The following is a 25,782-nucleotide window of genomic DNA, read 5'->3' as shown; positions in this document are numbered from 1 at the left end:
TCACTCACAGCCACCTATCACTCACAGCCACCTATCACAGAGATCTGTCAGTAAGTAGCCACATCACCAGCTCCTCAAGCTTGATCTGTGTGTGCAGGATTTACCAGAGAAAACCGAGAACTGCTGAACTGAAGTAACCTGACAGCATTTCTGCATAAGTCCTGCAGAGACACAGAGCATGTTTGTGTACAGCTGCCTAAGGGGAAATGCACTACACCAAAGCCAAGCAGCTCTGCTGCAAAATATAAGTCACATCCGCTTTTACAGTTCAGCAATTCGGCTTTCCGTGAAGAGAGGTGGGGGTAAGAAGTGCTCACCCCTCCTCTCTCCTGCACCGGCTGTATGCTGGCACAGCCAGATCCAGCATACGTTCATGTGCAAGGGTCCACAAACTGGTCACAAGATGGTCTTTTCATAAACCCATCTGCGTCTTGATCCCTCCATGATAGACATCACCAGTCATTGCGTTTTATATCATTTTATTACAATAATAACAGAGTATTGTGGGTGGTTTGCTCGTTTCAGGCAGTTACTTTTCTTTCTTCCCATTGTTCAGTTTTTCCAACGTATTTGCTGGAAAAAGAAAAAACAACATATGATGTAGAGCACAATCTTCAAACGGTTACATTCATACCAAAATCAGTCTTCCACCCACCAAGTATAAACTCATAGGCCCACATTTACTAAAAACAGTGCAATCTGTGCATTGTGCAGTTTGCATGTGTGCAGAGTGCGCCAGATTCATAATTTGTGGCGCCCATACTTTATAAGGCTACATTCATACGATGTATGCCTGCCGTACTGTAGTACGGCGGGCATACATCGGCGCTGTGGAGAGGAGCACTGGATGAACGCAGCTCACCCCCGCCCCTCTCCATAGGAATATACAGTGCACAGCGCCGCATCACGTAGAAAGATAGGACATGTCCTATCTTTCTACAGGCTACGGAGCGGTACGGTACGGTGCCGCACGTGTGTGTGCACAGGGAGCTACCTGCCGACCGGAAGCTCCCATCCGTCACCATCTCCCATTGCTTACAACGCTGAGAGATAGGGACGGATGGGAGGAGCCGGCCACATCACCGGCAGGAAGCTCCCTGTGCGCTGCTTCTGTGTCCCTGTAAACAAACAGGGGCATGGATAAAACGGACCGAGCCGCGGGACACCGGCGGCGCCGGAGGAGGCAAGTACAGTTTTGTTATTTTTAAATAGCCTGCCCCCAAGTCATTTCTTATAACCAGATAACCCCTTTAATGAAACTCATCATTAGGGCAGGGACAGGGGCCGGGTGGGCATGCCAGGTGGCTGGAAGTTGTGTGAGCTAAGCGTGCCTGCCCCTGTAAACAAACAAGGGGACAGCTTAAAAAGAACAGGTAGACTGGAGGAGGCATGTACAGTTTTATATAGCTTTTTTTTAAATAGCCTTTCCCAGCCCAACTCCATGGTTTTTAATGTCGGTCAACCCCTTTAACACTATTAAGTGAACCATCTACTGGTTATAGGTTTGGTGGAAATAGTATATAAAAGCACCTCCACATTATTGTAACAATTGCCTCCATAACTCATAGGTTGTAGTGGGTTCTGTGCCAGCCGGGTAGCGCCGCCCAGGAGAGGAAGGGCCTAACTTTTAAATATCTGGCCTGGGGACACAATTAGACTGAATTACCAATGTATAGTGTCAGCTAATTTGTCAACCATAAAGGTGCCTTGCAATGCCTCTGATGACGCATGAACTGATCACGGTTGATGTAGAAACGTGTCCGACAGAGTATAGGCAGTGACCTGACATACTCTTTACAACATTCGTCAGTCAGCCAGCGATATGGATGATTGTCAGGGCTTGGTGACTCCAGTTTTGGATAATTTATATTGTGATTATCGGGTAATCAACATCAGTGAGCACATGTTGTTCACCTTATTTTTTCTATGTGTACCGTGGCTATAATCCTAGATAGAGGCAGTGGATATTTTGTGCCACTATATCTTGGACACATAGAAAGCCCAATATATTTTTGAAAGTCATTTTGGCAAATATTTTAACTTTATTAGTGATAAAATTAGATTATTTTAACCTTTTTTTCAGGCAGTTTCAACTTCATAAGAGTGTACATTGACTATTGGTTCTAAGGTTTTCAATTGAGTTCTGTGCCTTCCAGTTTATCTTACCATGTTGCTGAGGATGTTGTCTATCTTCTCTTCCTCTGGGGACCCTCGATCCACTTTACATCTATAAACCATTAATTGCTGACGGTCCTTCAGGTCTCTGTATGTCTATTAAAAGAAAACACAAGCTATTAGAGAGGGGGTTACATCTTAGTGGTGGATAAGAACCGTGCCAGCCATACACATACTTATTCTATACAGCTGAATAACAACCATAAACCCCTGGCTCCCCGGTCAAGTATGGGTTGAAACTAACCTGTATTCACATGGTTTAATTTACCCAATCCTATGCCTTTTTTTTTCCAATCAACAATAAACTTTATTTAAAGTGGTATCCTTTAGTTCTCAGTAACTCCTCCTCCCTCTTATGCTCTGCTACCAGTGATGATGTAACAGACTGTCCTGCTCTGTTACCATAGTAATGATGTGTAACTGCCATCACTACTGCACATTACCTCACTGAGATTGCATCTCACCACAACACTGGGCACACTGGATGCACTGCAACCAACCGACTACAGCCAAACATTGCGGTGATCACATGACCTGCCCGGACAGGTGCAGGACATGTTATGTGTCCACAGGATAGGGCCAAACTTGCTGATCAGTGGGGGTCTCAGTGCTCCATCAGACTAATGGAGCATACGGCCGTGCATGACCGTTCTGCTCCATAGAGATTAATGGAGCAGAATGTTCATGCGCGGCTGTCTGCATCATTAGTCTGACAGTGGTGAGGGGTCCAACTCCCTTTTCGCGATCTGTGGTCTCAGCACTGAGACCCCCACTGATCAGCAAGTTAGGCCCCAACTTTAATTTGTGGGATAACCCCTTTAATGCATATCCACAACATTTTTCTGCTAAAGAAAGCAAAGTTTTAAATAATTACATATTAGCCTTTATTTTGATGACTCATTTAAATATGAATTAAATCATGATACAAAACCTAGAACTCAGCATAACAGATGAATGTAGGAAATACAAGTGTAAGAGATCAAACTTGGTCCAAAGACTCATAAAGTTGTCTCTACAAGAAGTAATGGTGCATAATTATTTTTGTAGTAGGTCACAGCCAGATAAATTTCACATCATTACCACCCCAAAACCCATAGTCGTGGGCAATTACGATGATACACTTCAAGATCATACATAGACCTGCAACTAAACAGAATTTTGGGGAACATCAGAGTACAGTGATACACGCCAACTGTTACAGCTCTTTCTTTCTATAACTAGCCATTTTTTAAGAGGGGGGTGGGCATTGACCAACTTAATTCAATCACGTAGAGTCAGTGTATGGCCAGATATCTAGACACTTACCACTGTTTTCTTGGCACAGTACAGAGTCTCAATGAGTAATGTGAGCTCTGCAGTGGGCTGGAACTCTTCTGGGTCTACCGAGAGGAGGCATATCTTGGGGTTATCAGGGACTGCTACATTTATCTTATCCCCATTTATCTTATTTTTCAATTGTAGAGGACATACTGATCTTTTTAAATGATCATCTAAACCCCCATGAAAAACAATTTGTTTACTTTTTCTTGATTTAACACACAGCTCCGACATTTTTGTTTCACAAATCAATAGCTCCTAGGATGTAGAAAAACTTTGCCTATTATCTTGATTACCGACGTCCAGTTGTTTCTTTGTTATCCTCCCCAGTTTAGCCTGGCTCAAACCTAGCTTTGTCTCCTTGTTGTGCGATTTCTGTTATGATCCCGAGAGTTGTTTATAAATATGGACTAAAAGAGGGGAGGAGGTACTGCTCTCTGCTAACATATGAGGATGGGGAGGTCATGTGGCAGAGCTCTATGTGTCTAGCTGAGACGGATAGCAGACTTGAGTGTGTTGCTCTATGGATGCAGAAGTACAAGATCTCCTCTGTCCCCTATCAGTCCTACCCTCCCAGTCTATGATTCTACAGACCTTTTTCTGTATCTGGACCTCATGCCATTTCATAGACTCCTCTGCACCCATCCCCGACAAGATATAAACCCTTAGAGCTCACAAAGTACAGACTATACACTTCATATAACAGTTTCACTGCTGTTTTCTACTACCTATTACATGTTGCATGCTCCTCCATGCGATGAAGAGGCCAGGCCAGTCACCATAAACATCCTGTATGAACACTATGCTGTGATCAGTGGATTTATGTGAAGGAATCTCACTGGATTTACTTGTAAATTACTGAATAAAACAACATAATGTATCATGGGAAGTGAGGGCACCTCAATTTCATTTAGCTTCAGGGAAGATGAAGGAAGAGTTTATTTTTGCACCTACTTCATTGTTAGTTAGAAATATTTTTGACAAGTAGCTCCAGTAAACAAAATGGCATAACTATGTAAATAATGAGGTAACAAACACAATATGGGAATTGCTCTGTTAATTCTTTTAAAGTAAGATCACATATGACAATTTGCTAACACTACAACTATGGAGTTATACCTTAAGGCTGCATTCTGTTTTTTCCAAATTCCTATTCTGCTTTTTTTTCCATTTTGGGGTATACTGCATATATATTATTTATTGTGTGTTATATATCTGGATTGTTACATAAATAAAAATAAAATCTAAAAATAAAAAAAATTAAAAATGGGGATCCTGCTTAAGCAAGATTATGTTCTACTCACATCTATCACAACATCGTGACACTTGTACTTAGTTGCCAAGGATATTCTCATGTCAGCGTCCTCAACCAATCGGATGTAATCCTGTAGAATCTGGACACAAGCAGAGGTATAAATATACTTTAGTGGTAACCCTACGCTTTCCTGCTACAGTCAGGGTCCACGCACCTGTGCAGGTGCCCCATTCTTATGAAGAATTTCTACTACACGGTGGAAACCAACAGGAGCCTTCTTTTTGGTGTAACCCAACCAGTTCTGAGGAGAGATAGGATTACATATCACAACAACTACAATGGTATCAGAGAGTTAAAGATAGCTTGCTCCTTTGGGCAGAGATCCTGAGCCTCATATATCATACATACACAACAGAGAAATTAAACCAAACCTTTGTGGTAAACAGAGCATCCACATCCACCCACGACCGTAGCTTGGCTCGTGCTGCCAGCGCTGTCAGGACATAAAGCTTTTCCGGAATCTGTCATTGTCAAGCACAAAATGTATTTTCACATTGAGAGCTTATACTTCAACCACAAAACTTACTAGAGAATGCTTACTCCTTACCTTAAATGTTTTACGAAGATTGGTTGGACTGCTGAACATACCCTGCAGGAAGAAATACCTGTGAAGCGTACTCTTTGACACCTCCCAGAAGCACTATGTGGGCATCACTTACCTCCCCCTCGGTATAGTGGTAGATACAGCAGTAGAAAAGAGTGGTGACCAGTGGCATGAAGAGCAGAGACGCTTTCCGGGGATGTTTACGAAACAGCTCCTGACCCGAGGCTTCCAGGTGTTTGTCATTTGTCTGTAATACAAAGGACAAGGAAGAATAAAACCCAGTAACAACAGGCAAACTCGGCTTAAAGGGAACCTGTCACCACATTTGCACATATACAGCCAGTGACAGGTTCCTATACACTCACCGGCCACTTTATTAGGTACACCTGTCCAACTGCTCGTTAACACTTAATTTCTAATCAGCCAATCACATGGCAGCAACTCAGTGCATTTAGGCATGTAGACATGGTCAAGACAATCTCCTGCAGTTCAAACAGAGCATCAGTATGGGGAAGAAAGGTGATTTGAGTGCCTTTGAACGTGGCATGGTTGTTGGTGCCAGAAGGGCTGGTCTGAGTAGTTCCAAAACTGCTGATCTACTGGGGTTTTCACGCACAACCATCTCTAGGGTTTACAGAGAATGGTCCGAAAAAGAAAAAACATCCAGTGAGCGGCAGTTCTGTGGGCGGAAATGCCTTGTTGATGCCAGAGGTCAGAGGAGAATGGGCAGACTGGTTCGAGCTGATAGAAAGGCAACAGTGACTCAAATCACCACCCGTTACAACCAAGGTAGGCAGAAGAGCATCTCTGAACGCACAGTACGTCAAACTTTGAGGCAGATGGGCTACAGCAGCAGAAGACCACACCGAGTGCCACTCCTTTCAGCTAAGAACAGGAAACTGAGGCTACAATTTGCACAAGCTCATCGAAATTGGATAGTAGAAGATTGGAAAAACGTTGCCTGGTCTGATGAGTCTCGATTTCTGCTGCGACATTCGGATGGTAGGGTCAGAATTTGGCGTCAACAACATGAAAGCATGGATCCATCCTGCCTTGTATCAACGGTTCAGGCTGGTGGTGGTGGTGTCATGGTGTGGGGAATATTTTCTTGGCACTCTTTGGGCCCCTTGGTACCAATTGAGCATCGTTGCAACGCCACAGCCTACCTGAGTATTGTTGCTGACCATGTCCATCCCTTTATGACCACAATGTACCCAACATCTGATGGCTACTTTCAGCAGGATAATGCGCCATGTCATAAAGCTGGAATCATCTCAGACTGGTTTCTTGAACATGACAATGAGTTCACTGTACTCAAATGGCCTCCACAGTCACCAGATCTCAATCCAATAGAGCATCTTTGGGATGTGGTGGAACAGGAGATTCGCATCATGGATGTGCAGCCGACAAATCTGCGGCAACTGTGTGATGCCATCATGTCAATATGGACCAAAATTTCTGAGGAATGCTTCCAGCACCTTGTTGAATCTATGCCACGAAGAATTGAGGCAGTTCTGAAGGCAAAAGGGGGTCCAACCCGTTACTAGCATGGTGTACCTAATAAAGTGGCCGGTGAGTGTAGAGTCCTAGTAACTGACTGACACCCTTTTTTAAATCACCTTTTATCTTATATTGCCTGGCATCAGAGGGACATCTCCTACTAGGCCAGCCCCACCCATCTAATACTCCCATGCCTTACTGCCTCCTTACTGGTCACAGTTCATGTCATGTGACCAGAGTGACATCATCTCAAGTCCTTTAATCCTCTCCCTCCTCCATGGAGGCTGCTGTGATTTCATGTGATCACATACATGGTGTACAGTTTGCTATTCTTAAAAGTCTGAAGGACCTGATGTCACTGATCATATGTCATGAATGTAACACAAGATTTCTGTCACGTGAAAGCCGGCGCCGATGCGCCACAATCAGATTGCGTGCTCCAAAATCCTGGGGCAACTCGCCGCAAATATTCATGAAAGTGCGCTGTTCGGACCCTTAGTAAATGAGCCCCAATATTTCCCATCGCATATAGAGCTTTATATGTCTGAAGTTGAATATTGGCAGACGGTCCCCAAGTATAAGGAGGCAGAGCAGTAATTTGAAGAGACACAGAGCTGTCAGTCAAAATAATGGGGTGTGGCTCACTGGTATCTCTGACCTCTCTCTCATGAGAGTCGGAAAAGCTAATTTGCATATCAGAAAAATGGCTGTAATTAAGTTACGGGGCCTCACTGGCAGCTAATATTAGGTGATATAAGGAGAAAACTTTATCTGCAGGCATTGTTAGTTGAGGTGGGGGGGTGGAGGTGTAAAATCTGGTGACAGGTCCTCTTTAACTTATTTTGTGAAGGGAGCTGGAGAGCTTGGTCACCATGTATTAAGCCAATATCTATCTTCGACTTATATAATGTCTTAGATATTGTTAAATATATTTTCCTCTACAAGACGCCATTTTGGATCAAGCGGCCATTTTAGTTTTAGCCGGGGGTGCTGTTGACCTCTGTGCAGTCATGTCAGGATTCAGACTTCATTTGTGTTCACTTGTATGAAGGAGGTGGTTTAATACAATGTGGGGTATATCTTTCTGTTCTTTGTATTTCTGAACGCCGAGGGAGATAATAATACTGTCACCAAGTAAATAGACCAAATGGCCATTTACTGACATTTTGTGATACACTAATGGATGTTGTTCACTGTGTTATATTTATGGATGTATTGTTATGTAATCTTTTTGTAAAAACGCACCTGATATGATCACATGACTTATGATGTTGTCCATATATATGGAGTGTTGGATTTATCACATTGCTTGAAAAAGGATCCTGAATAGGGTCTGAAACTTGGGCTAATAAAGTACTCGTCCGTTTGTTAATTTGGAGGGCAGTCTCTTTTCTTTTTGGATTATTATTGTCTGGTGTGTCAAGACCAGTATTTTTGGGATCTGCACCCATAGTTTTTTCATGCTTTTTGGTGCTGCTGGACTTCTAATGTTTTTTTTTGTGTCTTCATTATAGCTACCTTATCTTGTTGGGACTTATACAGAGCTAACACAAGGCCAATTAGTAGAAACATTCTGTCTCCCTGGAAACATTGCTCAGTGTGCGAACTCAGTGTGACAAATAATATGTAAAGTTCTACATGTGTTTGGGAAAGTGAATTTATGGGGGTATATTCATTATTGCAGTATTCTATCACCTTTTCACGCCCCCTTGAGCTGATGATGTTATGTGTTTGATATATGCGGCTGCGCACTAATAAACTGAGAGATTCTGTATTTGATAAAACACTGGTGTGTCTTAGTTTGTGCTCTCGTCCCGGTACGGTTAATATTAAAGTCACCTTACAACATGAAGGACTGTTTTGAGTTCTAGATAAAGATCTCTTACAGATGTCTAGGGCAACCAACCTCTATAATGATCTGTCTTTCCAGCAGGGTGTAGTGGTCCTGCACATGGGTAGCATCTTCTGGGGAGAAGGGAAGGCTAGGAAAAGGAGAGGGTACAAGTCAAGGCTGGTAAGATCTAACCACACTTCAGGAGGATGATTATGTAGTGCGAACCGCTGACCTAGAATACCTGAACATAACTATGTTCACCAACCTGAGGCATTTATTCTTCAGGAAGTCTCTGCGCTCATCTGCACCCGGGATGTCCAGATGCTCCCTGTATTTGCACAGCTGAGAGGATCAACTGTTTTATTAGGGTGCACAGAATAAACACAAATTTTGGAATCTCAACCCAACATGGATACTCACAGCCAGTTCTTCTGTCCATTCCAGGAACCTGGAAAATCATAACACAAGCTAAATGAAGCAGTCAAGAAGAGTCTACATTAAAAGGGTTTCTGGATCTAGCATTTTGATGGCCTATCCATTCAATTTATAGCAGCCATGTTCAGCTCCACACTCTGGAATAAGACTGAAGCTGTATTCACATGTAGTGTTTACAATCAAATGCAACACAACAACTTGATGAGAGGAGAGTTGCCTAACTACACTGTGATAACAATTGCGTTTGCGCTTACGAAACTCAATGTTAATGCAATGTGTTTACACTGTGTTACCATTTTGTATGTTTAACACGTGTTTTCATATTGTGTTTTCCGTTTTATAAGTACACATTTTAACAACAATTCTTCTGATCCAAAGTGAATACTAAGCAATGAGCATCCTTCTTTACTCCACAATCTTTACTTCTTTGCTGTCTCACCTTAGAAGCTGCAATAGTAGCTGCTGATCTGTTGTCTCCTTGAGGAAATGAATAAAATGTCTCAAGGCAACTTGTCTGATTTTCAGCTCCCGAAACAGGATGTCTGTGAGGAAGACAGGAAAGATCACTACAAGAATGCACATTGGCTCCATGTGCCACAAAAAGCTCACTAGACAGAAGAAGCACACCTGTGTTCCACATATGCTTATAGTCATATGTCTCTTAGGTGAGAAAACACCCTGGCATTATGTTCAATCCTCACAGGTAGCAGACTGGGCAATCACCCACTTAGTACCAAGATGAAGGGGACACTCACCAGAACGTAATGTCTTCTTCAGGAAGATTAAAACCTAAAATCAGAGGAAACAATCTGGTGGAGACCTTGAGACCCGAATGCAAATATGGTGTACACAAGCAATATGATCGGAGGAATGATTAAAACTAGAAATCTTTTATTAGTCTTCTCCTTAACCATCTCATGGATTTAGAGCAATACTATATAGTCCGAGAAAAGGGAGTCAGCTAACTTACAGCTGTAATGACGTTGCCATCGTGGAGTCGTACTGCTTCATCAAGCAACATCATTTTGTCCTTCAGTGAGCGAAACCTCTCCATAGAACACATCTGCAGGGACACAGACTGGAGTCAGGTAATATGCTGCAGTCATAAGTAATGCAATGGTATATTACTTGATGTGCACCAACACCCTACCTTGCCTCGCTGCATCCTGCGCACAGACTCCTCAATGCTCCAGTCTCCACTGTAATCCTGCAGTATAAATAAGTACAGAAACCAAGGATGGATACATTTTGTTTGGCATCTCCCTACTGCACTCCAATCAAAGTCCAGGGTAACCACCTCCTCCACTCATTACCTGATATTCAGACTTTGGTTTGCGTAGTTCTGGAGCAATGTATTTGCTGTTTGTATCTAAAAGAGCTGAGAAGATAAAAAGTCAGATGAACCCAGTAAGAAATAATGGAAACTCAGTAATAACACATGTAAGGTTGAACATACCATCAGAAAGTGACTGGAAATTGTCAGGCTTGGACCTCCCTGCAAAGAGAAGAGAATAAAGTCAGAGATACCTATAAAAATATAATAGCTGAAACACCATTATGGCCCAACTCTGGGTTATCAGAATTTTTTAAGTTACCAGATGTGTGGAATTGGGAACAATACAATGTACGTACATTGGGTGATCTATACGACAGCCCAGTCTTACACTCTTTTCAACAACACCAGTCTGACCACAATATTCCTCAGTCACTGGTTTATAAATACCTACAAATTAGACATGCTCTTTCTGGTCAATTATGCACCCTTCCCCAGTTCTCTCCAGTTACCTTCTTATTGGTATATTAGGTTTCCAAGGTCTACAGGGATTGGTGTCAACACTCTATTCCCATCTGATTTGTGCAAAAGCAGGAATTTGAGAACAATGATACTGTCATTAAATGATGAGTCCTATAAAGAGGCATCAGATTCTCCTCTATATGTTTCGCCCTCTGCTAATAATAAATTTATTTTTTTATAACAATGTATTTAACAGCAGTCAGGCTCCATTGGATGGGTAGAATCCCTACATCAGAATGTATTTGCTGTAGATTTCTGGCACAGGGTCTGGACCCGCCCAGTAGCTTGTGACTTCTTACAGGCAGTAATGGTCTGTTGTCCACTGTGTCCACTCAGCCCAAGAATTTGCCCATTAGGTGTCTTGGAAAAATAGTCTGGCAACACCATATGTGGATGTTTCTCAGAGAATATCTCTTTTAAGATGGATGACTCCAAGACCTTGCACCTTATCCATGTGGAGGAAATTAGTCAATTCAATTCTCCCCTTTAACCAGGTAGTATACAAGAACATAGGATGCCCTTACAAATTTCAGAAAGTATGGGGCCAGGGTGTAACTCTGCTATTACTCTGTATACTGTCAATTCTTATTTGGTTCAGTCCTTTGGGAGGTTAAGTGCTTTTTATGATAAATATTATTAATAATTTGATTGGAGGCCTATTGGACTATTATTTTATTTGCTAAACATTTGTGCTCATTTTGTATTAGGACAAAATATTGTACTGCAGTGATTTGTTTAACTGTTTATTGCTGTATTCTCTTGAATATTTTACTGCAATAAAACAAGCTACTGATTACACAGCAGGGCCCAAAACTGACCACTCACCTCTGAATAGGCTGCTGAAAGATGCAGGTCTGGGGAAGGAATAGGAGGAGATTGAAGTGTCGGGCCGTGACTTATCTGGAGCAAAATTTCTGGACTCTGGACCCCGGGTGCTAGAAGTCTCCCGGATTGACCAGGAGATACCTAAGGGGAAAAAAAGAAAGTAGTTAACAGAGCACCACAAGTTATCAATTCATAACACAAAACTAGAATTTTATTTGGACCAGGCTTGCATGATAAACCAGATAACAGGGAGCTGAGATGTGGAGATGTGCCAGAATACAATACAATAAAGCTTTATTGATCCCTTAGGAAATTGTGGTGTAAATGGCCCCAGCGCTTAGAGTACACAAAAGAAAAAAAAAAAAGAAAAAAATCAGAAACACAGATTATAACACATGAAATAGTGGTACAATATAGCTTTGGGGGGTTGGGGGGGGGGGGCTTTAGTTGGAGGGGCAAGTGGGGGTTATTAAGTTGGTTTGGCTGCTCCAAATGAGAGTTTGGTTAACATTACTCACTTCCAACAGGTTCTCCACTCCAGGTGAACTTCTCCCACTCTTCATCATCATCATCTTCAACAATGGCCTTTATACTGTTCACTGCTCGTTTAGACTCCTTCAGCTAAAGGACAGAAAATAAACAGAGGGTCCTGGTACAGATCGAGATATCTAACAGCAAGGTTTGTGTAAGGAGGTGCTGAGTGACCAACAGCGAAAAAGGTGTGCCAACTAAAGGGAAGAAGTGCTGGTCAGAGTGTTAAGTGTTAAAAGTGACATAATGGCGCACAAATATGCATGAAGAATAGTGCAGCCGTGCCACAAAATGGTCATGTGCGACACAAATGTGGCATAGACACTTTTTAAATCAGTGTGCAAGCAGTTTGCACCTAAAAAACCTGCACAGAATCAGCACAGTGATGCCAACTAATGTAGAGAGTTTGGGCACAATGGGGCTGACTAGCAGGGGTATAGCTGGTGTGAGGAATATGTGTGGGCACAGTGGGGCGGAATTTCAGGGGTATGGCCACTGTGAGAAGAGTATTGCACAATGGGGCTGACTAGCAGGGGTATATCTGGTGTGAGGAGAGTGTTGGCACAATGGGGCTGACTAGTAGGGGTATATCTGGTGTGAGAAATGTGTGTGGGCACAATGGGGATGACTAGCAGGGGTATAGCCGGTGTGAGGAGAGTGTTGGCACAATGGGGCTGACTAGCAGGGGTATAGCTGGTGTGAGGAGAGTGTTGGCACAATGGGGCTGACTAGTAGGAGTATAGCTGGTGTGAGGAGAGTGTGGGCACAATGGGGCTGACTACCAGGGGTATAGCCAGTATGAGGGAGTGTTGGCACAATGGGGCTGACTACCAGGGGTATAGCTGGTGTGAGGAGAGTGTTGCCACAATGGGGCTGACTAGTAGGAGTATAGCTGGTGTGAGGAGAGTGTTGGCACAATGGGGCTAACTACCAGGGGTATAGCCGGTGTGAGGGAGTGTTGGCACAATGGGGATGACTAGCAGGGGTATAGCTGGTGTGAGGAGAGTGTGGGCACAATGGGGCTGACTAGTAGGGGTATAGCTAGTGTGAGGAGAGTGTTGGCACAATGGGGCTGACGACCAGGGGTATAGCTGGTGTGAGGAGAGTGTGGGCACAATGGGGCTGACTAGTAGGGGTATAGCTAGTGTGAGGAGAGTGTTGGCACAATGGGGCTGACGACCAGGGGTATAGCTGGTGTGAGGAGAGTGTTGGCACAATGGGGCTAACTACCAGGGGTATAGCCGGTGTGAGGGAGTGTTGGCACAATGGGGATGACTAGCAGGGGTATAGCTGGTGTGAGGAGAGTGTGGGCACAATGGGGCTGACTAGCAGGGGTATAGCTGGTGTGAGGAGAGTGTGGGCACAATGGGGCTGACTAGTAGGAGTATAGCCGGTGTGAGGAGAGTGTGGGCACAATGGAGCTGACCAGCAGGGGTATAGCCGGTGTGAGGAGAGTGTTGGCACAATGGGGCTGACTAGGAGGGGTATAGCCAGTGTGAGGGAGTGTTGGCACAATGGGGCTGACTAGTAGGGGTATAGCTGGTGTGAGGAGAGTGTTGGCACAATGGGGCTGACTAGCAGGGGTATAGCCGGTGTGAGGAGAGTGTTGGCACAATGGGGCTGACTACCAGGGGTATGGCCAGTGTGAGGTAGTGTGGGCACAATGGGGCCGACTAGTAGGGCTATATCTGGTGTGAGAAATGTGTGTGGGCACAATGGGGCTGACTAGCAGGGGTATATCTGGTGTGAGGAGAGTGTGGGCACAATGGGGCTGACTACCAGTGGTATAGCTGGTGTGAGGAGAGTGTTGGCACAATGGGGCTGACTAGCAGGGGTATAGCCGGTGTGAGGAGAGTGTGGGCACAATGGAGCTGACCAGCAGGGGTATAGCCGGTGTGAGGAGAGTGTTGGCACAATGGGGCTGACTAGGAGGGGTATAGCCAGTGTGAGGGAGTGTTGGCACAATGGGGCTGACTAGTAGGGGTATAGCTGGTGTGAGGAGAGTGTTGGCACAATGGGGCTGACTAGCAGGGGTATAGCCGGTGTGAGGAGAGTGTTGGCACAATGGGGCTGACTACCAGGGGTATGGCCAGTGTGAGGTAGTGTGGGCACAATGGGGCCGACTAGTAGGGCTATATCTGGTGTGAGAAATGTGTGTGGGCACAATGGGGCTGACTAGCAGGGGTATATCTGGTGTGAGGAGAGTGTGGGCACAATGGGGCTGACTACCAGGGGTATAGCTGGTGTGAGGAGAGTGTTGGCACAATGGGGCTGACTAGCAGGGGTATAGCTGGTGTGAGGAGAGTGTGGGCACAATGGGGCTGACTAGTAGGGGTATAGCTGGTGTGAGGAGAGTGTGGGCACAATGGGGCTGACTAGTAGGTATATAGCTGGTGTGAGGAGAGTGTGGGCACAATGGGGTGACTACCAGGGGTATAGCTGGTGTGAGGAGAGTGTTGGCACAATGGGGCTGACTAGTAGGAGTATAGCTGGTGTGAGGAGAGTGTTGGCACAATGGGGCTGACTACCAGGGGTATAGCTGGTGTGAGGAGAGTGTTGGCAGAATGGGGCTGACTAGCAGGGATATAGCTGGTGTGAGGAGAGTGTGGCTAAAATGGAGCTGAATAGTAGGGGTATAGCCGGTGTGAGGAGAGTGTTGGCACAATGGGGCTAACTACCAGGGGTATAGCCAGTGTGAGGGAGTGTTGGCACAATGGGGCTGACTACCAGGGGTATAGCTGGTGTGAGGAGAGTGTTGGCACAATGGGGCTGACTACCAGGGGTATAGCTGGTGTGAGGAGAGTGTTGGCACAATGGGGCTGACTACCAGGGGTATAGCCAGTGTGAGGAGAGTGTTGGCACAATGGGGATGACTAGCAGGGGTATAGCTGGTGTGAGGAGAGTGTTGGCACAATGGGGCTGACTAGTAGGAGTATAGCCGATGTGAGGAGAGTGTGGGCACAATGGAGCTGACTACCAGGGGTATAGCTGGTGTGAAGAATGTGTGTGGGCACAGTGGGGCTGACTACCAGGGGTATGGCCAGTGTGAGGGAGTGTTGGCACAATGGGGCTGACTAGCAGGGGTATAGCTGGTGTGAGGAGAGTGTGGGCACAATGGGGCTGACTAGTAGGGGTATAGCTGGTGTGAGGAATGTGTGTGGGCACAATGGGGCTGACTAGTAGGGGTATAGCTGGTGTGAGGAATGTGTGTGGGCACAATGGGGCTGATTAGTAGGGGTATAGCTGGTGTGAGGAGAGTGTGGGCACAATGGAGCTGACCAGCAGGGGTATAGCCGGTGTGAGGAGAGTGTGGGCACAATGGGGCTGACTAGCAGGGGTATAGCCAGTGTGAGGGAGTGTTGGCACAATGGGGCTGACTAGTAGGGGTATAGCTGGTGTGAGGAGAGTGTTGGCACAATGGGGCTGACTAGCAGGGGTATAGCCGGTGTGAAGTAGTGTGGGCACAATGGGGCTGACTAGCAGGGGTATGGCCAGTGTGGGCACAATGGGGCTGACTAGTAGGGCTATATCTGGTGTGAGAAATGTGTGTGGGCACAATGGGGCTGACTAGCAGGGGTATATCTGGTGTGAGGAGAGTGTGGGCACAATGGGGCTGACTACCAGGGGTATAGCTGGTGTGTGGAGAGTGTGGGCACAATGGGGCTGACTACCAGGGGTATAGCTGGTGTGAGGAGAGTGTTGGCACAATGGGGCTGACTAGCAGGGGTATAGCTGGTGTGAGGAGAGTGTGGGCACAATGGGGCTGACTACCAGGGGTATAGCTGGTGTGAGGAGAGTGTTGGCACAATGGGGCTGACTAGTAGGGGTATAGCTGGTGTGAGGAGAGTGTTGGCACAATGGGGCTGACTAGTAGGAGTATAGCTGGTGTGAGGAGAGTGTTGGCACAATGGGGCTGACTAGCAGGGGTATAGCCGGTGTGAGGAGAGTGTTGGCACAATGGGGATGACTACCAGGGGTATAGCCAGTGTGAGGGAGTGTTGGCACAATGGGGCTGACTACCAGGGGTATAGCTGGTGTGAGGAGAGTGTTGGCACAATGGGGCTGACTAGCAGGGATATAGCTGGTGTGAGGAGAGTGTGGCTACAATGGAGCTGAATAGTAGGGGTATAGCCGGTGTGAGGAGAGTGTTGGCACAATGGGGCTAACTACCAGGGGTATAGCCAGTGTGAGGGAGTGTTGGCACAATGGGGCTGACTACCAGGGGTATAGCCAGTGTGAGGGAGTGTTGGCACAATGGGGCTGACTACCAGGGGTATAGCTGGTGTGAGGAGAGTGTTGGCACAATGGGGCTGACTAGCAGGGGTATAGCCGGTGTGAGGAGAGTGTTGGCACAATGGGGCTGACTACCAGGGGTATAGCCGGTGTGAGGTAGTGTGGGCACAATGGGGCTGACTAGCAGGGGTATGGCCAGTGTGGGCACAATGGGGCTGACTAGTAGGGGTATATCTGGTGTGAGGAGAGTGTGGGCACAATGGGGCTGACTACCAGGGGTATATCTGGTGTGAGGAGAGTGTGGGCACAATGGGGCTGACTACCAGGGGTATAGCTGGTGTGAGGAGAGTGTTGGCACAATGGGGCTGACTAGCAGGGGTATAGCTAGTGTGAGGAGAGTGTGGGCACAATGGGGCTGACTACCAGGGGTATAGCTGGTGTGAGGAGAGTGTTGGCACAATGGGGCTGACTAGTAGGGGTATAGCTGGTGTGAGGAGAGTGTTGGCACAATGGGGCTGACTAGTAGGAGTATAGCTGGTGTGAGGAGAGTGTTGGCACAATGGGGCTGACTAGCAGGGGTATAGCCGGTGTGAGGAGAGTGTTGGCACAATGGGGCTGACTACCAGGGGTATAGCTGGTGTGAGGAGAGTGTTGGCACAATGGGGCTGACTAGCAGGGATATAGCTGGTGTGAGGAGAGTGTGGCTACAATGGAGCTGAATAGTAGGGGTATAGCCAGTGTGAGGGAGTGTTGGCACAATGGGGCTGACTAGCAGGGGTATAGCTGGTGTGAGGAGAGTGTTGGCACAATGGGGCTGACTAGTAGGAATATAGCTGGTGTGAGGAGAGTGTTGGCACAATGGGGCTGACTAGTAGGAGTATAGCTGGTGTGAGGAGAGTGTTGGCACAATGGGGATGACTACCAGGGGTATAGCTGGTGTGAGGAGAGTGTTGGCACAATGGGGCTGACTAGCAGGGGTATAGCCGGTGTGAGGAGAGTGTTGGCACAATGGGGCTGACTACCAGGGGTATAGCCACTGTGAGGGAGTGTTGGCACAATGGGGTTGGCTACCAGGGGTATAGCTGGTGTGACGAGAGTGTTGGCACAATGGGGCTGACTAGTAGGAGTATAGCTGGTGTGAGGAGAGTGTTGGCACAATGGGGCTGACTAGCAGGTGTATAACCGGTGTGAGGAGAGTGTGGGCACAATGGAGCTGACCAGCAGGGGTATAGCCGGTGTGAGGAGAGTGTTGGCACAATGGGGCTGACTACCAGGGGTATAGCCGGTGTGAGGGAGTGTTGGCACAATGGGGCTGACTAGCAGGGGTATGGCCGGTGTGTGGAGAGTGTTGGCACAATGGGGCTGACTAGCAGGGGTATAGCCGGTGTGAGGAGAGTGTGGGCACAATGGGGCTGACTAGTAGGGGTATAGCTGGTGTGAGGAGAGTGTTGGCACAACGGGGCTGACTAGCAGGGGTATAGCTGGTGTGAGGAGAGTGTGGGCACAATGGGGCTGACTAGTAGGGGTATAGCTGGTGTGAGGAGAGTATTGGCACAATGGGGCTGACTAGCAGGGGTATAGCCAGTGTGAGGAGAGTGTTGGCACAATGGGGCTGACTACCAGGGGTATAGCCAGTGTGAGGGAGCGTTGGCACAATGGGGCTGACTACCAGGGGTATAGCCAGTGTGAGAGAGCGTTGGCACAATGGGGCTGGCTACCAGGGGTATAGCTGGTGTGAATAATGTGTGTGGGCACAGTGGGGCTGACTACCAGGGGTATGACCAGTGTGAGGGAGTGTTGGCACAATGGGGCTGACTACCAGGGGTATAGCTGGTGTGAGGGAGTGTTGGCACAATGGGGCTGACCAGTAGGGGTATAGCCAGTGTGAGGGAGTCTTGGCACAATGGGGCTGACTACCAGGGGTATAGCCAGTGTGAAGGAGTGTTGGCACAATGGGGCTGACCAGTAGGGGTATAGCTGGTGTGAGGAGAGTTTTGGCACAATGGGGCTGACTACCAAGGGTATAGCCAGTGTGAGGAGAGTGTTGGCACAATGGGGATGACTAGCAGGGGTATAGCTGGTGTGAGGAGAGTGTTGGCACAATGGGGATGAATAGCAGGGGTATAGCTGGTGTGAGGAGAGTGTTGGCACAATGGGGCTGACTAGTAGGAGTATAGCTGGTGTGAGGAGAGTGTTGGCACAATGGGGCTGACTAGTAGGAGTATAGCTGGTGTGAGGAGAGTGTTGGCACAATGGAGCTGACCAGCAGGGGTATAGCCGGTGTGAGGAGAGTGTTGGCACAATGGGGCTGACTACCAGGGGTATAGCCGGTGTGAGGGAGTGTTGGCACAATGGGGCTGACTAGTAGGGGTATAGCTGGTGTGAGGAGAGTGTTGGCACAATGGAGCTGAATAGTAGGGGTATAGCCGGTGTGAGGAGAGTGTTGGCACAATGGGGCTGACTACCAGGGGTATAGCCGGTGTGAGGAGAGTGTTGGCACAATGGGGCTGACTAGCAGGGGTATAGCCGGTGTGAGGAGAGTGTGGGCACAATGGAGCTGACTACCAGGGGTATAGCCAGTGTGAGAAGAGTATTGCACAATGGGGCTGACTACCAGGGGTATAGCTGGTGTGAAGAATGTGTGTGGGCACAGTGGGGCTGACTACCAGGGGTATGGCCAGTGTGAGGGAGTGTTGGCACAATGGGGCTGACTAGCAGGGGTATAGCTGGTGTGAGGAGAGTGTGGGCACAATGGGGATGACTAGTAGGGGTATAGCTGGTGTGAGGAATGTGTGTGGGCACAATGGGGCTGACTAGTAGGGGTATAGCCAGTGTGAGGGAGTGTTGGCACAATGGGGCTGACTAGTAGGGGTATAGCTGGTGTGAGGAGAGTGTTGGCACAATGGGGCTGACTAGCAGGGGTATAGCCGGTGTGAGGAGAGTGTTGGCACAATGGGGCTGACTACCAGGGGTATAGCCGGTGTGAGGTAGTGTGGGCACAATGGGGCTGACTAGCAGGGGTATGGCCAGTGTGAGGGAGTGTGGGCACAATGGGGCTGACTAGTAGGGCTATATCTGGTGTGAGAAATGTGTGTGGGCACAATGGGGCTGACTAGCAGGGGTATATCTGGTGTAAGGAGAGTGTGGGCACAATGGGGCTGACTACCAGGGGTATAGCTGGTGTGAGGAGAGTGTTGGCACAATGGGGCTGACTAGCAGGGGTATAGCTGGTGTGAGGAGAGTGTGGGCACAATGGGGCTGACTAGCAGGGGTATAGCTGGTGTGAGGAGAGTGTTGGCACAATGGGGCTGACTAGTAGGGGTATAGCTGGTGTGAGGAGAGTGTTGGCACAATGGGGCTGACTAGTAGGAGTATAGCTGGTGTGAGGAGAGTGTTGGCACAATGGGGCTGACTAGCAGGGGTATAGCCGGTGTGAGGAGAGTGTTGGCACAATGGGGCTGACTACCAGGGGTATAGCCAGTGTGAGGGAGTGTTGGCACAATGGGGTTGGCTACCAGGGGTATAGCTGGTGTGAAGAGAGTGTTGGCACAATGGGGCTGACTAGTAGGAGTATAGCTGGTGTGAGGAGAGTGTGGGCACAATGGGGTGACTACCAGGGGTATAGCTGGTGTGAGGAGAGTGTGGGCAGAATGGGGCTGACTAGTAGGGGTATAGCTGGTGTGAGGAGAGTGTTGGCACAATGGGGCTGACTACCAGGGGTATAGCTGGTGTGAGGAGAGTGTTGGCACAATGGGGCTGACTACCAGGGGTATAGCTGGTGTGAGGAGAGTGTTGGCACAATGGGGCTGACTAGCAGGGATATAGCTGGTGTGAGGAGAGTGTGGCTACAATGGAGCTGAATAGTAGGGGTATAGCCAGTGTGAGGGAGTGTTGGCACAATGGGGCTGACTACCAGGGGTATAGCTGGTGTGAGGAGAGTGTTGGCACAATGGGGCTGACTAGTAGGAGTATAGCTGGTGTGAGGAGAGTGTTGGCACAATAGGGCTAACTACCAGGGGTATAGCCGGTGTGAGGGAGTGTTGGCACAATGGGGCTGACTACCAGGGGTATAGCCAGTGTGAGGGAGTGTTGGCACAATGGGGCTAACTACCAGGGGTATAGCCAGTGTGAGGGAGTGTTGGCACAATGGGGCTAACTACCAGGGGTATAGCCGGTGTGAGGGAGTGTTGGCACAATGGGGCTGACTACCAGGGGTATAGCCAGTGTGAGGGAGTGTTGGCACAATGGGGCTGACTACCAGGGGTATAGCCAGTGTGAGGAGAGTGTTGGCACAATGGGGCTGACTAGCAGGGGTATAGCTGGTGTGAGGAGAGTGTTGGCACAATGGGGATGACTAGCAGGGGTATAGCTGGTGTGAGGAGAGTGTGGGCACAATGGGGCTGACTAGTAGTGGTATAGCTGGTGTGAGGAGAGTGTTGGCACAATGGGGCTGACTAGCAGGTGTATAGCCGGTGTGAGGAGAGTGTGGGCACAATGGAGCTGACCAGCAGGGGTATAGCCGGTGTGAGGAGAGTGTTGGCACAATGGGGCTGACTACCAGGGGTATAGCCGGTGTGAGGGAGTGTTGGCACAATGGGGCTGACTAGCAGGGGTATAGCCGGTGTGTGGAGAGTGTTGGCACAATGGGGCTGACTAGCAGGGGTATAGCCGGTGTGAGGAGAGTGTGGGCACAATGGGGCTGACTAGCAGGGGTATAGCTGGTGTGAGGAGAGTGTGGGCACAATGGGGCTGACTAGTAGGAGTATAGCTGGTGTGAGGAGAGTGTTGGCACAATGGGGCTGACTAGCAGGGGTATAGCCGGTGTGAGGAGAGTGTTGGCACAATGGGGCTGACTACCAGGGGTATAGCCAGTGTGAGGGAGTGTTGGCACAATGGGGCTGACTACCAGGGGTATAGCCGGTGTGAGAAGAGTATTGCACAATGGGGCTGACTACCAGGGGTATAGCTGGTGTGAATAATGTGTGTGGGCACAGTGGGGCTGACTACCAGGGGTATGGCCAGTGTGAGGGAGTGTTGGCACAATGGGGCTGACTACCAGGGGTATAGCTGGTGTGAGGGAGTGTTGGCACAATGGGGCTGACCAGTAGGGGTATAGCCAGTGTGAGGGAGTCTTGGCACAATGGGGCTGACTACCAGGGGTATAGCCAGTGTGAAGGAGTGTTGGCACAATGGGGCTGACCAGTAGGGGTATAGCTGGTGTGAGGAGAGTTTTGGCACAATGGGGCTGACTACCAAGGGTATAGCCAGTGTGAGGAGAGTGTTGGCACAATGGGGATGACTAGCAGGGGTATAGCTGGTGTGAGGAGAGTGTTGGCACAATGGGGCTGACTAGTAGGAGTATAGCTGGTGTGAGGAGAGTGTTGGCACAATGGGGCTGACTAGCAGGGGTATAGCCGGTGTGAGAAATGTGTGTGGGCACAATGGAGCTGACCAGCAGGGGTATAGCCGGTGTGAGGAGAGTGTTGGCACAATGGGGCTGACTACCAGGGGTATAGCCGGTGTGAGGGAGTGTTGGCACAATGGGGCTGACTAGTAGGGGTATAGCTGGTGTGAGGAGAGTGTTGGCACAATGGGGCTGACTAGCAGGGGTATAGCCGGTGTGAGGAGAGTGTTGGCACAATGGGGCTGACTAGCAGGGGTATAGCCGGTGTGAGGAGAGTGTGGGCACAATGGGGCTGACTAGTAGGGGTATAGCTGGTGTGAGGAGAGTGTTTGCACAACGGGGCTGACTAGCAGGGGTATAGCTGGTGTGAGGAGAGTGTTGGCACAATGGGGCTGACTAGCAGGGGTATAGCCGGTGTGAGGAGAGTGTTGGCACAATGGGGCTGACTACCAGGGGTATAGCTAGTGTGAGGGAGCGTTGGCACAATGGGGCTGGCTACCAGGGATATAGCCGATGTGAGGAGAGTGTGGGCACAATGGAGCTGACTACCAGGGGTATAGCCGGTGTGAGAAGAGTATTGCACAATGGGGCTGACTACCAGGGGTATAGCTGGTGTGAAGAATGTGTGTGGGCACAGTGGGGCTGACTACCAGGGGTATGGCCAGTGTGAGGGAGTGTTGGCACAATGGGGCTGACTAGCAGGGGTATAGCTGGTGTGAGGAGAGTGTGGGCACAATGGGGCTGACTAGTAGGGGTATAGCTGGTGTGAGGAATGTGTGTGGGCACAATGGGGCTGACTAGTAGGGGTATAGCTGGTGTGAGGAGAGTGTTGGCACAATGGGGCTGACTAGCAGGGGTATAGCTGGTGTGAGGAGAGTGTTGGCACAATGGGGCTGACTAGCAGGGATATAGCCGGTGTGAGGAGAGTGTGGGCACAATGGAGCTGACCAGCAGGGGTATAGCCGGTGTGAGGAGAGTGTTGGCACAATGGGGCTGACCAGCAGGGGTATAGCCGGTGTGAGGAGAGTGTTGGCACAATGGGGCTGACTAGTAGGGGTATAGCTGGTGTGAGGAGAGTGTTGGCACAATGGGGCTGACTAGCAGGGGTATAGCCGGTGTGAGGAGAGTGTGGGCACAATGGGGCTGACTACCAGGGGTATAGCTGGTGTGAGGAGAGTGTTGGCACAATGGGGCTGACTAGCAGGGGTATAGCTGGTGTGAGGAGAGTGTGGGCACAATGGGGCTGACTAGCAGGGGTATAGCTGGTGTGAGGAGAGTGTGGGCACAATGGGGCTGACTAGTAGGAGTATAGCTGGTGTGAGGAGAGTGTTGGCACAATGGGGCTGACTAGCAGGGGTATAGCCGGTGTGAGGAGAGTGTTGGCACAATGGGGCTGACTACCAGGGGTATAGCTGGTGTGAGGAGAGTGTTGGCACAATGGGGCTGACTAGTAGGAGTATAGCTGGTGTGAGGAGAGTGTTGGCACAATGGGGCTGACTAGTAGGAGTATAGCTGGTGTGAGGAGAGTGTTGGCACAATGGGGCTGACTAGCAGGGGTATAGCTGGTGTGAGGAGAGTGTTGGCACAATGGGGCTGACTAGTAGGAGTATAGCTGGTGTGAGGAGAGTGTTGGCACAATGGGGCTGACTACCAGGGGTATAGCCAGTGTGAGGGAGTGTTGGCACAATGGGGTTGGCTACCAGGGGTATAGCTGGTGTGACGAGAGTGTTGGCACAATGGGGCTGACTAGTAGGAGTATAGCTGGTGTGAGGAGAGTGTGGGCACAATGGGGTGACTACCAGGGGTATAGCCAGTGTGAGGGAGTGTTGGCACAATGGGGCTGACCAGTAGGGGTATAGCCAGTGTGAGGGAGTCTTGGCACAATGGGGCTGACTACCAGGGGTTCAGCCAGTGTGAAGGAGTGTTGGCACAATGGGGCTGACCAGTAGGGGTATAGCTGGTGTGAGGAGAGTTTTGGCACAATGGGGCTGACTACCAAGGGTATAGCCAGTGTGAGGAGAGTGTTGGCACAATGGGGATGACTAGCAGGGGTATAGCTGGTGTGAGGAGAGTGTTGGCACAATGGGGATGACTAGCAGGGGTATAGCTGGTGTGAGGAGAGTGTTGGCACAATGGGGCTGACTAGTAGGAGTATAGCTGGTGTGAGGAGAGTGTTGGCACAATGGAGCTGACCAGCAGGGGTATAGCCGGTGTGAGGAGAGTGTTGGCACAATGGGGCTGACTACCAGGGGTATAGCCGGTGTGAGGGAGTGTTGGCACAATGGGGCTGACTAGTAGGGGTATAGCTGGTGTGGGGAGAGTGTTGGCACAATGGGGCTGACTAGCAGGTGTATAGCCGGTGTGAGGAGAGTGTGGGCACAATGGAGCTGACCAGCAGGGGTATAGCCGGTGTGAGGTGAGTGTTGGCACAATGGGGCTGACTACCAGGGGTATAGCCGGTGTGAGGGAGTGTTGGCACAATGGGGCTGACTAGTAGGGGTATAGCTGGTGTGAGGAGAGTGTTGGCACAATGGGGCTGACTAGCAGGGGTACAGCCGGTGTGTGGAGAGTGTTGGCACAATGGGGCTGACTAGCAGGGGTATAGCCGGTGTGAGGAGAGTGTGGGCACAATGGGGCTGACTAGTAGGGGTATAGCTGGTGTGAGGAGAGTGTTGGCACAACGGGGCTGACTAGCAGGGGTATAGCTGGTGTGAATAATGTGTGTGGGCACAGTGGGGCTGGCTACCAGGGGTATAGCCGGTGTGAGAAGAGTATTGCTCAATGGGGCTGACTACCAGGGGTATAGCCAGTGTGAGGGAGCGTTGGCACAATGGGGCTGACTACCAGGGGTATAGCCGGTGTGAGAAAAGTATTGCACAATGGGGCTGACTACCAGGGGTATAGCTGGTGTGAGGAATATGTGTGGGCACAGTGGGGCTGACTACCAGGGGTATGGCCAGTGTGAGGGAGTGTTGGCACAATGGGGCTGACTACCAGGGGTATAGTTGGTAAGAGGGAGGGTTGGCACAATGGGGCTGACCAGTAGGGGTATAGCCAGTGTGAGGGAGTGTTGGCACAATGGGGCTGACTACCAGGGGTATAGCTGGTGTGAATAATGTGTGTGGGCACAGTGGGGCTGACTACCAGGGGTATGGCCAGTGTGAGGGAGTGTTGGCACAATGGGGCTGACTACCAGGGGTATAGTTGGTGTGAGGGAGGGTTGGCACAATGGGGCTGACCAGTAGGGGTATAGCCAGTGTGAGGGAGTGTTGGCACAATGGGGCTGACTACCAGGGGTATAGTTGGTGTGAGGGAGTCTTGGCACAATGGGGCTGACCAGTAGGGGTATAGCCAGTGTGAGGGAGTCTTGGCACACTGGGGCTGACTGGCAGGGTGAGGGGAGAGATTACCATCTACCTGATATAAACCATCCTCATCTTCATCTTCAAATGTAAATGCCTTGCACTTTGAGGCGTGCCAGTAGTCCTCCTCATCACCTTTCAGCCTGGACATCTGGACCGTGGAGCGAATAGAGACCTCGAAAACAGTTCACCACCACTGAGGACTGACAGTGCCACATACAAAGAGCTTATAGCATAATCTCATAGACAAGGCCGTTCCTGGTGGTTAAGAGCACATATAGAATACATAAGATGCTTTACTACTGGACCAGAAAAGGCTGTTCAGACCTTATGCCTGTCACCAGGATTCGTTGATAAACTGGCAGTGTAGAGCACTACGGGATTTGTAGTTCGTACAGTGTCGCATCACGGTCATAACAATATTTTGCAAACTACAACTCCCGGCATCCTCCACGACCACTTCCTATTTCGCTGATTGACCAGAAGTAAGATGGCCATAGTAACGCCCCCAC

General features: G+C 49.0%; 1 protein-coding gene across 2 annotated transcripts; it reads right to left on the bottom strand.

Moving 5' to 3' along the window:
* Window positions 1-462: 462 nt before the first annotated feature.
* On the bottom strand, window positions 463-25,750 carry VIPAS39 (VPS33B interacting protein, apical-basolateral polarity regulator, spe-39 homolog). Of its 2 annotated transcripts, XR_011848913.1 has the most exons (20): window positions 25,326-25,750; window positions 12,259-12,361; window positions 11,741-11,881; window positions 10,577-10,615; window positions 10,434-10,498; window positions 10,271-10,327; window positions 10,091-10,183; window positions 9,876-9,909; window positions 9,560-9,662; window positions 9,106-9,133; window positions 8,951-9,027; window positions 8,758-8,833; window positions 5,467-5,598; window positions 5,355-5,396; window positions 5,179-5,268; window positions 4,962-5,048; window positions 4,797-4,886; window positions 3,481-3,554; window positions 2,167-2,271; window positions 463-573 (listed from the first exon to the last, which is right to left on the bottom strand). XR_011848913.1 is itself a non-coding variant. In XM_072116791.1 (19 exons), the coding sequence occupies exons 1-19, from the start codon at window positions 25,419-25,421 to the stop codon at window positions 553-555; spliced, it is 1,479 nt and encodes a 492-aa protein (XP_071972892.1). In that variant the 5' UTR covers window positions 25,422-25,746; the 3' UTR covers window positions 463-552. The 2 variants fall into 2 exon arrangements, 1 of the variants encoding a protein (XP_071972892.1); XM_072116791.1 differs by lacking the exon at window positions 3,481-3,554 and having other exon boundaries at window positions 25,326-25,746.
* Window positions 25,751-25,782: the final 32 nt, after the last annotated feature.

Source organism: Engystomops pustulosus, chromosome 7 (assembly GCF_040894005.1).
Source record: "Engystomops pustulosus chromosome 7, aEngPut4.maternal, whole genome shotgun sequence".
Taxonomy (NCBI): Eukaryota; Metazoa; Chordata; class Amphibia; order Anura; family Leptodactylidae; genus Engystomops; species Engystomops pustulosus.
Note: the sequence above shows the minus strand (reverse complement) of the source record. Positions and strands in the feature narration are given on the sequence as shown.

What these genes read in the sequence shown, in the direction of transcription:
- VIPAS39 (XM_072116791.1), bottom strand. Translation starts at nt 25,421, where the DNA reads ATGTCCAGGCTGAAAGGTGATGAGGAGGACTACTGGCACGCCTCAAAG. An exon ending in ATGAGGATGGTTTATATCAG is followed by an intron (nt 12,362 to 25,325) that starts GTAGATGGTAAT and finishes TCTGTCCTTTAG; the next exon opens with CTGAAGGAGTCTAAACGAGC. An exon ending in ATGCTCTGTTTACCACAAAG is followed by an intron (nt 5,049 to 5,178) that starts GTTTGGTTTAAT and finishes ATCTCTCCTCAG; the next exon opens with AACTGGTTGGGTTACACCAA.